The sequence below is a fragment of the Podarcis gaigeae genome (genome assembly GCF_964106915.1).
Source record: "Podarcis gaigeae genome assembly, chromosome: 13".
In the NCBI taxonomy this organism is placed as follows: Eukaryota; Metazoa; Chordata; class Lepidosauria; order Squamata; family Lacertidae; genus Podarcis; species Podarcis gaigeae.
In genome coordinates this window covers 4102180-4116026 of record NC_139689.1, presented here as the reverse complement: position 1 = coordinate 4116026, position 13847 = coordinate 4102180, and the positions used below count along the sequence as shown (strand labels likewise).

Below are 13847 nucleotides of genomic sequence, written 5' to 3'. Positions count from 1 at the left end.
TGTTGGGCTAGATAGACTTTTCTTGGGTCTTGCATTGCCGGGGGTTGGACTAGGTGGCCCTTAGGGGGCTCCCATCTCTGCAATTGTATGATTAATAATAATAATAATAATAATAATAATAATAATAATAATAATAATTTTTATTTATATCCTGCCCTCCCCAGCTGAAGCCGGGCTCAAGGCACCGAACAACAATAAAATAATACAACATTCTAAAATCATTTCATTATAAAATTAATTCAAATCAAGCCACTGGCAACCATTGGGCCAGAGCTCCGCGAAGATTGCCGAGGGAGGGAGTCAGGCTGTGCCCTGGCCAAAGGCCTGATGAACAGCTCTGTCTTGCAGGCCCTGCGGAAAGATGTCAAGTCCCGCAGGGCCCTAGTCTCTTGGGACAGAGCGTTCCACCAGATCGGGGCCACAGCTGAAAAAGCCCTGGCTCGGGTTGAGGCCAGCCTAACTTCTCTGTGGCCTGGGACCTTCAAGATGTTTTTATCTGAAGACCGTAAGTTTCTCTGTGGGGCATACCAGGAGAGGCGGTCCTGTAGGTACAAGGGTCCTAGGTCGTATAGGGCTTTGAAGGTTAAAACCAGAACCTTGAACCTGATCCTGTACTCCACCGGGAGCCAGTGCAACTGGTAAAGCACTGGATGAATGTGATCTCGCAGCAAAGACCCCGTAAGGAGCCTTGCCGCGGCATTCTGCACCCGCTGGAGTTTCTGGGTCTCAAGGGCAGCCCCACGTAGAGCGAGTTACAATAATCCAGTCTGGAGGTGACCATCGCGTGGATCACAGTGGCCAGATCAGGGCAAGAGAGGTTCTGTTCTGTGTTGCCTTCCTGCCATTTCTGGTGTTCACAGGGACACACCTCCGCGCAGACTTTGGCCCCGGATTTTACGACAGGCCATCAAAGGTGGGCAAACTTCAGGTGGTCGCCCTGCGACAAAGAGGGAACTTCCGCAACATGCCTTGAAAGAGGCGGCAAGGAGGGGTCAGGTTGTTTGATTGCGTTTTATAATATTTGTGCTAACCCCATAGGAAAGTAGCCACTTTTGCGGGAAAACTCTGACACTTGTGTATATCCTCTGTTGCTCAGAATGCAGCCGCTTCTGGGGAAGAACCCACAAGGAGCAAAACAGCCGCATAGGGACGCTGCTCTCTGCTGGCAGTGAATTCATGGGGCTCCTCTACTGAAACAACATGAGCCCCCAGGTATATTCTGAACCCCCAGATGGGGGCTGGGGCTGGGCGATCGCGCTGGCGTGTTTCATGCAGTCCGCCCTGGTCTTTGGGGTCACGCGCCTTTTAGGCATCTTCTTTGTGGAGTTCATGGCCTATTTCGATGAGCCGGCGAGCGCCACACCCTGGATTTCGTCCGTCGCCTTGGCCACCATGATGGTCACCAGTGAGTACCTGACTCCGATCCGTTTCCAGGGGGGTTAAGATAAGATAAAACTTCATTCACATTAGCCAATGGCCATAGCAACAGTAAAACATTACAGTACAGTGGTACCTCGGGTTACATATGCTTCAGGTTACATACGCTTCAGGTTACAGACTCTGCTAACCCAGAAATAGTACCTTGGGTTAAGAACTTTGCTTCAGGATGAGAACAGAAATCGTGCTCTGGCGGCAAGGCAGCAGCAGGAGGCCCCATTAGCTAAAGTGGTGCTTCAGGTTAAGAACTGCTGTTGCTGTTTAGTCGTTTAGTCGTGTCCGACTCTTTGTGACTTCCTGGACCAGATCACGCCAGGCACTCCTGTCTTCCACTGCCTCCCGCAGTTTGGTCAGAGTCATGTTTGTAGCTTCGAGAACACTGTCCCACCATCTTGTCCTCCGTTGTCCCCTTCTCCTTGTGCCCTCCATCTTTCCCAGCATCAGGGTCTTTTTCAGGGAGCCTTCTCTTCTCATGAGGTGGCCAAAGTCTTGGAGGCTCAGCTTCAGGATCTGTCCTTCCAGTGAGCACTCAGGGCTGATTTCCTCAAGAATGGAGAGGTTTGATGTTCTTGCAGTCCATGGGACTCTCAAGAGTCTCCTCCAGCACCATAATTCAAAAGCATCCATTCTTCGGCGATCAGCCTTCTTTATGGTCCAGCTCTCACTTCCATACATCACTACTGGAGAAAACCATAGCTTTAACCATAGGTTAAGAACAGTTTCAGGTTAAGAACGGACCTCTGGAACGAATTAAGTACTTAACCCAAGGTACCACTGTATACGCAGTAAAGGAAATTTGATATAAGAGCACAATTTAAAGTCCTGAATCAGCAGCCCTTATTCTGATTGCCCCTGCTATGAACCTAGCAACCTTTGCTGTTATCTGCACGTTTTGATCTGATAGAAGGAAAGGACATTGTGGCAGTGGCTGAGCGCCCTGGGATGGTTAGTACGAGTGGGGTGAGGATCTCGTTCCTCAGGGGTTTTTTTAGAGAGTGCAAGACAGAAGGACGTGTGCCGCTGTTTCGGTGCTACCATCTCCACAGGGGCAAAGGCGTTTCTTACGTGGGATCCTTTGGAATCGACCCTCGAGTACCGCAGATGGCAAAACATCCGGTCTTGCAAGTGTAAAAGCACGTCTGTATTTTGGCATAATAAGTTTGTGCAGATATGGGGCCAGAGAATCAAAATGGAGAGGTGGATAATGAACATACCAAGGGCAGAATTTCCTTATAGTGGCCAGGTTGTTCTGATGCTTGATATCTTATAGATGTTGACCAATTAGAGTGTTTGCTTTAGCAGGGCCCATAGTGAGTAGGTGTTGTGGGGATTAGGACACAAGAGTGAAGATTTGATAGACGGTTTTAAGCCAGGCACTTTTGAAGTACTAGGGATAGTAAACCAGGGATGTTTCCAAGAGCCGAGAGCCTGATTTCCAAATGCAGTTGTAACCCCAGCCTTGCTCACTCATTTTAGCGGGTCAAATCCTGATACGATAGCCTGTTTAATTTCCCACCTGTCTTTTAGTGGCTGCTAGCTACTAGATTTCGTCAAACGCTCTCCAAGTCTGAGAGCAAGCTAGTCACTGCTCAGGGAGAAATTCAGCATCCTTTTCTGGAAGCAAAGGTGCAGCTGGGCAAGAAATCAGTGCCAAAAGGCGCTATTTGTTTTTGAAACAACAGCAGACAAGCAAAGCCGTTTTACGCAATTCTTCAAATCACTCCTTCACTGCTGTAGTTTCATTTCTTCCTCCGAGAATTTTTGGAAAACCAAACACACTATTTTAATAAAATGGGTCGAAGCAGAGAGCTTTGAATAAATGCTCATTTGCTTTGTGTGCAACTTGGTTTCTGCAAAAGCAATAGCAAAAAAAACCAAGGACTTCATCTAGGCAACTGCCAGTAAAATAACCCTTTTTTACACTTCGGTTAATGGCAGCCAGAATTTGCTTGTTCGTCCACAGTCCAACTGCACTCCTCTATGCCCCCACCCCTTTTACTTATTTTCTTGGGTTGAATTGCTACTGAACGCAATGGCTGGGAGGCAGCAGCTTCTGAGTACAGTGGTATCTCAGGTTACATACGCTTCAGGTTACATACGCTTCAGGTTACAGATTCCGCTAACCCAGAAATAGTGCTTCAGGTTAAGAACTTTGCTTCAGGATGAGAACAGAAATCGTGCTCTGGCGGCAAGGCAGCAGCAGGAGGCCCCATTAGCTAAAGTGGTGCTTTAGGTTAAGAACAGTTTCAGGTTAAGAACAAACCTCTGGAATGAATTAAGTACTGAACCTGAGATACCACTGTACCAGTTTGCTGGAAGCTGCAGGTCGGGTAGAAAAGGACTCTTGCGTTCTTCATGGGACCTGATCCAGCAGATTGTTTTTGTGGCGCATTGCAGATTCTTCGCACGGCTGCGGGTTGGGATAGATGACCCCTAGGGGTCTCTTCCAACTCTCCAATTCCATGATCTGTCCTCCTGTGCTTTCCAGCAGCCGGTATTCAGACCACAGGTGCGCAGGGACACACCTCCGCGCAGACTTTGGCCCCGGGGTTTACGACGGGCAACCTTTCGAATGCGGGTCACATCAAGCGCAGGCGATGTTCAGGGGGTCAGCCGTGGCAAAGAGAGCACTTTATCGACGCTGACATGGTTTGGAAGAGGAGGAGAGGGGACCTGGTGGTTTAACTGTCTTCTAAAAAAGAAAAGAAAAAGAAAGTTTCTGCTGAACCTATAGGAAAGTCGCCACTTCGGGGGGGGGGGAGAGAAGTCGCCTATATATGCTCCAGTACTCAGAATGTAGCCGCTTCTGGGGCAGAGTCCACAAAGAGCAAAACAGCCGCATAGGGACGCTGCTCTGTGCTGGCGGTGACTTCATGGGGCTCCTCTACTGAAACAACATGAGCCCCCGGGTATATTCTGAGCCCCCAGATGGGGGCTGGGGCTGGGCGATCGCGCTGGCGTGTTTCATGCAGTCCGCCCTGGTCTTTGGGGTCACGCGGCCTTTTGGCATCTTCTTTGTGGAGTTCATGGCCTATTTCGATGAGCCGTCAAGCGCCACGTCCTGGATTTCGTCCATCACCGTGGCCACGTCGAAATTCACCAGTGAGTACCCGTTTCCGACGACCGAGCGACTGGTTTCTAAACGCAATTGTGAGCTTAGTCGGTTTCTGCACGTGCTATAGAGGGAAGTGGGACGTGGGTGGCGTTGTGGGTTAAACCACAGAGCCTAGGATTTGCCGATCAGAAGGTCGGCGGTTCGAATCCCCGCGACGGAGTGAGCTCCCGTTGCTCGGTCCCTGCTCCTGCCAACCTAGCAGTTCAAAAGCACGTCAAAGTGCAAGTAGATCAATAGGTACCACTCTGGCGGGAAGGTAAATGGCGTTTCCGTGCGCTGCTCTGGTTCGCCAGAAGCGGCTTAGTCCTGCTGGCCACATGATCTGGAAGCTGTACGCCGGCTCCCTCGGCCAGTAAAGCGAGATGAGCGCCGCAACCCCAGAGTCGGCCACGACTGGACCTAATGGTCAGGGGTCCCTTTACCTTTACCTTTACAGAGGAAAGTGGTGGTAAGGATGATTGTTATTTATTAAATTTGTATACCCGCAGTTCTCAAGGTGGTTCGCAATGTAAAATCACAATATAAATTTGTAATGTATGATGGTCGTCCTTGTTTTTGTTTTCCTTCGGTTCCTGTTTGTCTTTTGTAAGTTTAGGCAATTTTAAATTTGGAGGTCTAAGTATAATATGTTGGTATGGGAAACTGTCGTGTAACGGGCCAATGGCCGTAATAAAGATCAATCCAATACAATACAATCCACATTATAAAAACTGAGTAGCAGGTGGGGCTCATCCACCTGGGAAGGGAGCCCACCTTGGAGAAGGAAAACTCTGGTCCTCAACCTCCGCTGCCTTGTCAGATATCTTCAGGAGAAAGAAAAGACTCAGGAATTAACCCTACACAAATCTGGAGTGGAGTCCCTAAAATGGTTGGATGCAGTGGCGTAGCGTGGGTTGTGAGCACCCGGGGCAAGGCAAGTAATTTGCTCCCCCTAACCCGTGGATTTTACTACTCGGGCAGAGAGCTGCGAGTGCGAGCGCCCCCCCCCCAGATGTTGCGGCCGGTGCGGCCGGCCCCCCCTGCACCCCCCACGCTACGCCACTGGTTGGATGGCGCCTTGTAGACCTCCTTCTTGCAACTCTTGCAGCCAAACTGGTGCCAAACATCTTGCTCTGCTTTCCTTTGGCCCATCAGAGAGGCTGAGAGGGTGGTCTTGTCGTCTGGGCAGCCCAGGACCCAACTTGAACAGCCCTGGACCCATAGAAGCCATGATCCCTTTGCCCCCCAATAAAATACAGTGGTACCTCAGTTTTCAAACATCTCCGTTGACAAAAGTTTCGGAACTCGAATGCCGTAAAACCGGAAGTAACTCCTTCAATTTTCGAACGTGCCTTGGAAGTTGGATGGCTTCCGCTGAGTGTTTACCGTATTTTTTGCTCTATAAGACTCACTTTTCCCCTCCTAAAAAGTAAGGGGAAGTGTGTGTGCGTCCTATGGAGCGAATGCAGGCTATACAGCTATCCCAGAAGCCAGAACAACAAGAGGGATTGCTGCTTTCACTGCGCAGCGATCCCTCTTGCTGTTCTGGCTTCTGAGATTCAGAATTATTTTTTTCCTTGTTTTTCTCTTCCAAAAACTAGTTGCGTCTTATAGAGCGAAAAATACGGTATGTTATTTTTCTCAATTTTCTCCATTGAATTGGCATACTGCCCTTTGCGCCTCAGTTTTCGAACGTTTCGGAACTCGAACGTTCTTCCGGAACAGATTACGTTCGAAAACCGAGGTACCGCTGTATTTGAGGGGGTCTGCCCCACCCCCAGTTGATGGACATTGCCTTTCAAATGGTGTTCACGAGTTGCGTCTTGTGATCGATTGTGCGAGGCAGGCCTTACCTGGGCCCCCAAAAAATATTTTATCCAAGTGGGCACCCTTGAATAGGGAAACAGTATTAATTGTTATTTTCATTCGTGTCCACACCTTTTACCCAGACTGGGACTTAAGGCAGCTTATTCAGATTAAAGCAAAAGGGATAAAATGCAGAAGACTCAAAGTCATTAGCAGAGCCCAAGCGATATAATGACAGGTGAATACAGATAGCAAAAAAGAAAAAAGGATGGCATTATTTAAAAGCCCTTACTTTAAGGAAACAGTCCGTCCCCAATGGCTGGTAGCTATAAAAGCATCTTCACCTTTTTGGCAGACGGACAGGAAGTGGGGAGCCGGTCTGGCTTCTCTAAGCAGGGAGTTCTAAAGTTGTCTGGGAGGAGTCACCACCGAAAAGGCCCTGTCCCGTGTCCCCACCGTGCAGGCCTGGGAGGGTGGCAGGACTGAGAGAAGGGCCTCCCCCAGAGATCTCAGATCCTGGGCAGATCCATAGGGGAGAATGAGATCCTTCGGGTAGCCTCGGCCTCAGCCATGGGTCCAGATCAGCCCCTCTGTTTACCTTCTATATTTTCAGGTCCGTTGGCAGGTGCACTGGCCACTCAGTATGGAGAGCGCCCCGTCGCCATGGCAGGGGGGCTCCTTTCGGGCCTCGGCTACTTCCTCGCCTCCTTCGCCACCAACCTGGCCCAGCTCTATATATTTATTGGCGTGTTCACAGGTAAGGAATGTCTGGAGCCAAGCCAGAGTCTCTTTCTTACTGGGAGGGGCTGTTCCACCTTACTCCGCAGTAAAGACCCCCAGCCACAGGCCATAAAGGTTCAGTATTTGAATTTGCTTGCCACATTATACACACACACACAGAGAACTGCATGCCCTAGATTCTCCCTTGCTACCCCAAATCCCTCTAAATCAATTTTGTCATTGATATAAAATGTCTTTTACAAATGTCTTGCATGCATGTTATCCCAGAGTTGGGAGAGACCTCCAAAGCTCATCTAGTCCAACCCCCTGAAATGAAGGAATCGTTTGCCAGTGTGGAACTCGAACCCAGAACCCTGAGATTCAGAGTCTCGTGCTCCGCCAACAGAGCTATCCCAGCTTACAGAGCTATTTATACATAATTTCATATCTGTAAGCATTATGATATACCTTGGTTCTTGAACTGAATCCGTTCCGGGAGTCTGTTCGACTCCTGAAACAGTTCAGAAACCGAGGTGTGGCTTCCGATTGGCTGCAGGACCTTCCTGCACTCAATCAGAAGCCGCGTCGGACTTTCGGCTTCCGAAAAACATTCGGAAACCAGAATAGAATAGAATAGAATAGAATAGAATAGAATAGAATAGAATAGAATAGAATAGAATAGAATAGAATAGAATTTATTATTTATACCCTGCTCATCTGGCTGGGCTTCCCCAGCCACTCTGGGCGGCTTCCAACAAAATATTAAAATACAGTAGTACATCAAACATTAAAAGCTTCCCTAAACAGGGCTGCCTTCTGATGTCTTCTAAAAATCTGGTAGTTGTTGTTCTCTTTGACATCTGGTGGGAGGGCGTTCCACAGGGCGGGTGCCACCACCGAGAAGGCCCTCTGCCTGGTTCCCTGTAATTTGGCTTCTCGCAGGGAGGGAACCACCAGAAGGCCCTTGGTGCTGGACCTCGGTGTCCGGGCTGAACGATGGGGGTGGAGACGCTCCTTCAGGTCTACTGGGCCTTTGAGGCCGTTTAGGGCTTTCAAGGTCAGCACCAACACTTCAAATTGTACTCGGAAACGTACACCGGACTTTCGGCTTCCAGAAAACATTCAGAAACCAGGACAACCGCTTCCAGTTTCCGGTCGTCCGGGAGGCGAAACGTTTGCGTTGAAAGGCGCTTGGCTCCTTTCACTGTGCTGACACCCTGTCTTCCTGTCTCCCCCACGCAGGAATTGGAGGCACCTTTGCCCTCTGGCCCTCCCTGGCCTTGCTGTCGCAGTACTTCGAGCGCCGCCGCCCCCTGGCCACCTCCCTGGCCCTCTCGGGCGCCGGCGTCGCCTCCCTGGCCCTCTCGCCCTTCTTCCAGTTCCTGGTGGACTTCTACGGCTGGCGCGGGGCTCTCCTGCTGGTATCCGGGATGGTCTTCCACCTGCTGCCTTGCGGAGCCCTGCTTCGCCCCCTCTCATTGCCCAAAGATGATGCCCTGGCAGCGCCCCCGGAGCAGGCGGTGAGCTGGCGCCACCGGCTCTCGTCTCTCTTCGGACTCTCTCTGCTCCGCCACCGAGGCTTCATGACCTACACCTGCTCTGGGGTGCTGAACGCGGCCGGGTTCTTCGTGCCCCTGGTCCACCTCGTGCCCCACGCCCGGGAGCTGGACTTCGACGAGTACCAGGCGGCCTTCCTCGCCTCTGCCGTGGGCGTGGCCGACATCGGGGGCCGTGTCGCCTGCACCTGGCTGCTCACCTGTGGCCCTCTCCGCCTCTGCCACCACCTCACCCTGTGGAGCTTCCTGACAGGAGTTTCCGTCCTGGCCATGCCCCTGGGGCGCAGCTACGGGGCCATGCTCGCAATCAGCGCCTGCTACGGGTTCCTGGCCGGCGCTGTTCTCCCCCTCAGGGTGTCCACCCTGGTGGAAATCGTGGGTCCCGCACGGATTATGGGGGCAATCGGACTCATCAACCTGATGGAAAGCGTCGGGGCGCTGTCGGGGCCCCCCCTGTCAGGTAAGGAAGACGGGCTCCAGGCCGGAGCCTGGCGGTCGGCTGGTCAGTCTCCAAGCATCCCTTCATCGTCATCATTTTTAATTTGTATCCCGCCTTTCTATCTTACAATACTCAAGGCAGTTTACAAGCTGAAGAAGCAAATAATGTACCTCTTATAACAATCTAATGCAATACAAAAATGTGATAATAAAACAGAACTTTAAAATGGGCAGCAAACATCAAAATGGGGACGCGGGTGGCGCTTTTGGTTAAACCACAGAGCCTAGGACTTGCAGATCAGAAGGTCAGCGGTTCGAATCCCTGCGATGGGGTGAGCTCCCGTTGCTCGGTCCCTGCTCCTGCCCACCTAGCAGTTCAAAAGTACATCAAAGTGCAAGTAGATAAATAGGTACCGCTCCGGCGGGAAGGTAAACGGCATTTCCGTGCGCTGCTCTGGTTCACCAGAAGCGGCTTAGTCCTGCTGGCCACATGACCTGGAAGCTGTACGCTGGCTCCCTCGGCCAATAAAGCGCGATGAGCACTGCAACCCCAGAGTCGTCTGCGACTGGACCTAATGGTCAGGGGTCCCTTTACCTTTACCTACATCAAAATAGCAACATTCATCCATCAATTAGAATAGTATAACATTATTAATAATAATATATTATATATTATTATGTTATACTATTAATAAAAGTTAAACAGAAATCCACTCAACAGTTACAATAGTGAAGGTAAAGGTAAAGGTACCTCTGCCCGTATGGGCCAGTCGTGTCCGACTCTAGGGTTGTGCGCCCATCTCACTTAAGAGGCCAGGGGCCAGCGCTGCCCGGAGACACTTCTGGGTCACGTGGCCAGCGTGACGAAGGTACTCTGGCAAGCCAGCACCAGCGCAGCACACGGAAACGCCGTTTACCTTCCTGCTATAAAGCGGTACCTATTTATCTACTTGCACTTAAGGGTGCTATCGAACTGCTGGGTGGGCAGGAGCTGCGACCGAAAGACGGGAGCTCACCCCGCCGCGGGGATTCGAACAGCTGACCATACGATCAGCAAGTCCTAGGCGCTGAGGTTTTACCCACAGCGCCACGCTATAATCGATAAAACAACGGCAAGCCGCAGTACATAAAACAATACAATACAGTGGTGCCTCGCAAGACGAAATTAATTAGTTCCGCGAGTTTTTTCGTCTTGCGATTTTTTCGTCTTGCGAAGCACGGACTTTGGAAAAGCTTCAAAAAGCACCAAAGTCTTCAAAAACCTCAAAAAAGGCTACCACACCGCATGCTATGAGTTGCTCCTTGAAGGGAATGCACGGTTTTAAGAAAAAGGAAACAAACTCGCAAGACAAACACTGTGTTTAAGACGCCCCCTATTTTTGGTGACTGCAAATTAAGAAAATGGGAGATTGCGACCATGTATAAGACTACCCTCCTTTTTTAACATTAGTAAAAGGTAAAGGGACCCCTGACCATTAGGTCCAGTCGTGGCCGACTCTGGGGTTGTGGCACTCATCTCGCTTTACTGGCCAAGGCAGCCGGCGTACAATTTCCGGGTCATGTGGCCAGCAGGACTAAGCCGCTTCTGGCGAACCAGAGCAGCGCACGGAAACGCCGTTTACCTTCCCACCGGAGTGGTACCTATTGATCTACTTGCACTTTGATGTGCTTTTGAACTGCTAGGTTGGCAGGAGCAGGGACCGAGCAACGGGAGCTCACCCAGTCGCGGGGATTCGAACCGCCGACCTTCTGATCGGCAAGTTCTAGGCTCTGTGGTTTAACCCACAGTGCCACCTGCGTCCCCTTTTTTTTAGTAAAAAAAACCCACCTAGTCTTATACACTGAAAAGTGTGGTATATTAAAATACTGCCCCTCAATGAGGCCAAACTTAGATTCACAAAATGTTTAGGGGTATGCGTATCCCTGCGTCCCCCCCAGAATAAAAGCACTGTTGGAGGGTGTGGTAGACGTTTCTATTTTCATAGGAGGGTATGGAATTATGCAATCGCACAGCCAAGGAGGTACGTAACTATAGAACCTTCAGAAGATATCTGAAGGCGGCCCTGGATAGGGAAGTATTTTTAATGTTTAAAGTTTTATTATGTTTTTATACATGTTGGAAGCCACCTAGAGTGGCTGGCATGTTGTTTGTTGTTGTTAAGGAAATCCCTATTTTCACCAGAAAAATGTCGGTGGGTACAATCTGCCGCCATCTCTCATACCCAAGACTGGATTAAGACTTTTAGAGATGCTAAGCACTTAAAAGATTTCAATGCCCCCCATATATCTAATTCAAAATATAAACCACAAAAAAACTGTAAAATAAAATGTTACTTTTCAAAACGAAACCTGCAGTAAGATGGAAAATAATGTTTATTTTTGTATAGTTCCACTTCGTTCATATTTGAAACATTTCCTCCAACTTTTTCTGATTGTGAAGCCTTCGATCGGATCCTCAGAACTAATCTTAGCGTTCCCCCTGAGACCACACCCACCTGTCCATCAGGTGCTGTCACCCCAATAGGCGAGTGATGTAAGCAAATTGAGACAAGAGGTGTCGTAGAGATTTATAAAGCTGTGCTGGGAGTGGGAGGCAGAGAAAAAACTGCTTTATTGCCCTTTAGCATACTGTCAACTCAGCTTTAGTCATTTAAATTCACAACTTAGATTTCACTCTCTCTCTCTCAAAATACATCGCTTCCATTTTTGCCCAAGACTGGTGGGCTTATCCCATAGCTGTCAACGTTTCCCTTTTTTTTTAAGAAAAATCCCCTTATTCCAAATAGGATTCCTCACAAGAAAAGCGAAAAGTTGACAGCTATGGCTTATCCCTCAGCTTATCTCCTCCATTGAACAAACTAGCCACAAAATTCAGGACAGATCAAATAAAGGACTTACCGTATTTTTTACTCTATAAGACTCACTTTTCCCCTCCTAAAAAGTAAGGGGAAATGTGTGTGCGTCTTATGGAGCGAATGCAGGCTGCGCAGCTATCCCGGAAGCCAGAACAGCAAGAGGGATTGCTGCTTTCACTGCGCAGCGATCTCTCTTGATGTTCTGGCTTCTGAGATTCAGAATATTGTTTTTTCTTGTTTTCCTCCTCCAAAAACTAGGTGCGTCTTGTGGTCTGGTGCGTCTTATAGAGCGAAAAATACGATATTTGTGCTGCCCAGTTAAACTGCGGAACTCCCTGCCACAAGAGGCAGTGACGTCCACCAAGCTAGATGGCTTTAAAAGAGGATTGGATGAATTCATGGAGGAGAAGCAGGCTATCAATGGCTTCCGACCTCTCCCTTCACAATTAGAGGCCATCGATCCAGTGTACCAGATCCAGAGGGCTTTTACTATGTTCTTACTATGTACATCCCCAATCTTATTCCACTCACAACTTGGACCTTTCCTCTGTTCCAGGTTGGATCCGGGACGTTAGCGGAAGTTACAAGGCCTCCTTCCTGGCAGGGGGCTCCTTCCTCGTCGCTGGAAGCCTGGGACTTTTGCTCCTGCCCGGCTATTTCTCCCTCCAACCCCCCAGCCCCCCCAAGCAGAACCAGGAAGGGAGCAAACCAGAAGATCCCTGGCACCCAAGCCAGCAAAATGGAGTTTGTCTAGCCTGACGGAGATCAACCCCAGACTGTTTCGTTTTGGGAAAAGGACCAGTCTCTCCATCGGCCTGGGACATGTCATATTCCTGATATTTGGGGGCAGGAAGGCAGTAGGATGGAGGGGGGGGCAGGCTGTTTTTTTACCCTCTGTCTTGGAAGCCCCCAGCTAGGAAGGGACAGGAGCAAAATATACATCAGTTTGGTCCAAATTAGGTACCAGAGTCAACTCTCAATACATCACTTCTGGCAAATGAGCCATTTTTTATTTTTTATTTTTTTGCAGAATAAATTTTATTAATTAATTTTTAGTAAACATACATACATTCATATATTACATATATAAGTTACATATTTAAACTAGGCTCTGCTGAGCCTCAGACTTCCCTCCATTCCTTTGGTAAGTATCAAATAAATTCTGGAATCTCGTATTTTACATATCATATTTATCTACCATACGCTGAAAGAGTTATTCCAACCCTACCAGTGTCTTCAAAGATTTACAATTGTTTCTTATATACATCAAATATTTACTCCAATTTTCTTGAAACTTCTGTTCGTCCTGATCTCTCAATTTTCCTGTTAGTCTAGCCAGTTCTGCATAATTCATCATTTTAACCTGCCAGTCCATTATATTAGGTATTACATCCGTTTTCCAATTCTGGGCTAACATATTTCTGGCTGCTGTTGTGGCATATAGAAAAAGATTTTTATCTTTTTTTCAATTTCCTTACCCACTAATCCCAGTAGGAAAGCTTCGGGTCTTTTTGGGAGGCAAATGAGCCATCCTAGCCGCTTAGAGGGCCATGAAAATTTGTGTCCTGGGCTTTTGAGACCCCTGTGCTATCTGAAACCAAAGCAGCATATTGATTGTCAGATGTGAAATACTGTTTTCAGTTCTCCTACTCTGCTATATTGAACTACAAAACCCATCAGCCTTTGTCAGCACGATTGTGCACGATTTAGGGCTGAACACCTGAAGCGCGCCAATTTGGGTAGAAAGCTGCTGTTCTCGGGCAGCTCTCAAATTCTTTTTTGCGCCTCCCTCGACAATTCCTCAGCGACTTAGAAGAGCATTTAATAAGCTTTATCATGTGTGTTTTTTAATCACGGCGCCTACGTAACTCATAATTTAATAAAAAAGATATATATATATATTCTTCTGCAGTGCGGGCATGGTCGATAAAAGCAACCTCT

The 13847-nt window shown here is 48.8% G+C and overlaps 1 protein-coding gene across 4 annotated transcripts; it reads left to right on the top strand.

Moving 5' to 3' along the window:
* The first annotated feature begins 876 nt into the window (after positions 1-876).
* Positions 877-13803, top strand: LOC310828884 (monocarboxylate transporter 13-like). 4 transcript variants are annotated; one of them, XR_014557106.1, is made up of 6 exons: positions 881-1405; positions 4410-4539; positions 6951-7094; positions 8300-9073; positions 12463-12899; positions 13425-13803. XR_014557106.1 is itself a non-coding variant. In XM_083706887.1 (5 exons), exons 2-5 carry the CDS (start codon positions 4335-4337, stop codon positions 12663-12665), a joined length of 1326 nt encoding a protein of 441 aa, XP_083563013.1. In that variant the 5' UTR covers positions 1293-1550; positions 3512-4334; the 3' UTR covers positions 12666-12906. The 4 variants fall into 4 exon arrangements, 3 of the variants coding, with proteins under 3 accessions (XP_083563015.1, XP_083563013.1, XP_083563014.1); XM_083706887.1 differs by lacking the exon at positions 13425-13803 and having other exon boundaries at positions 1293-1550; positions 3512-4539; positions 12463-12906; XM_083706889.1 differs by lacking the exons at positions 4410-4539; positions 13425-13803 and having other exon boundaries at positions 877-1405; positions 12463-12906.
* Positions 13804-13847: the final 44 nt, after the last annotated feature.

Bases quoted from the DNA above. Each gene is read 5' to 3' on its own strand.
- LOC310828884 (XM_083706889.1), top strand. From the start codon at position 1,201: ATGAGCCCCCAGGTATATTCTGAACCCCCAGATGGGGGCTGGGGCTGG. The intron at 1,406-6,950 runs GTGAGTACCTGA...CTATATTTTCAG, and splicing joins GGCCACCATGATGGTCACCA to GTCCGTTGGCAGGTGCACTG. The intron at 7,095-8,299 runs GTAAGGAATGTC...TCCCCCACGCAG, and splicing joins ATTTATTGGCGTGTTCACAG to GAATTGGAGGCACCTTTGCC.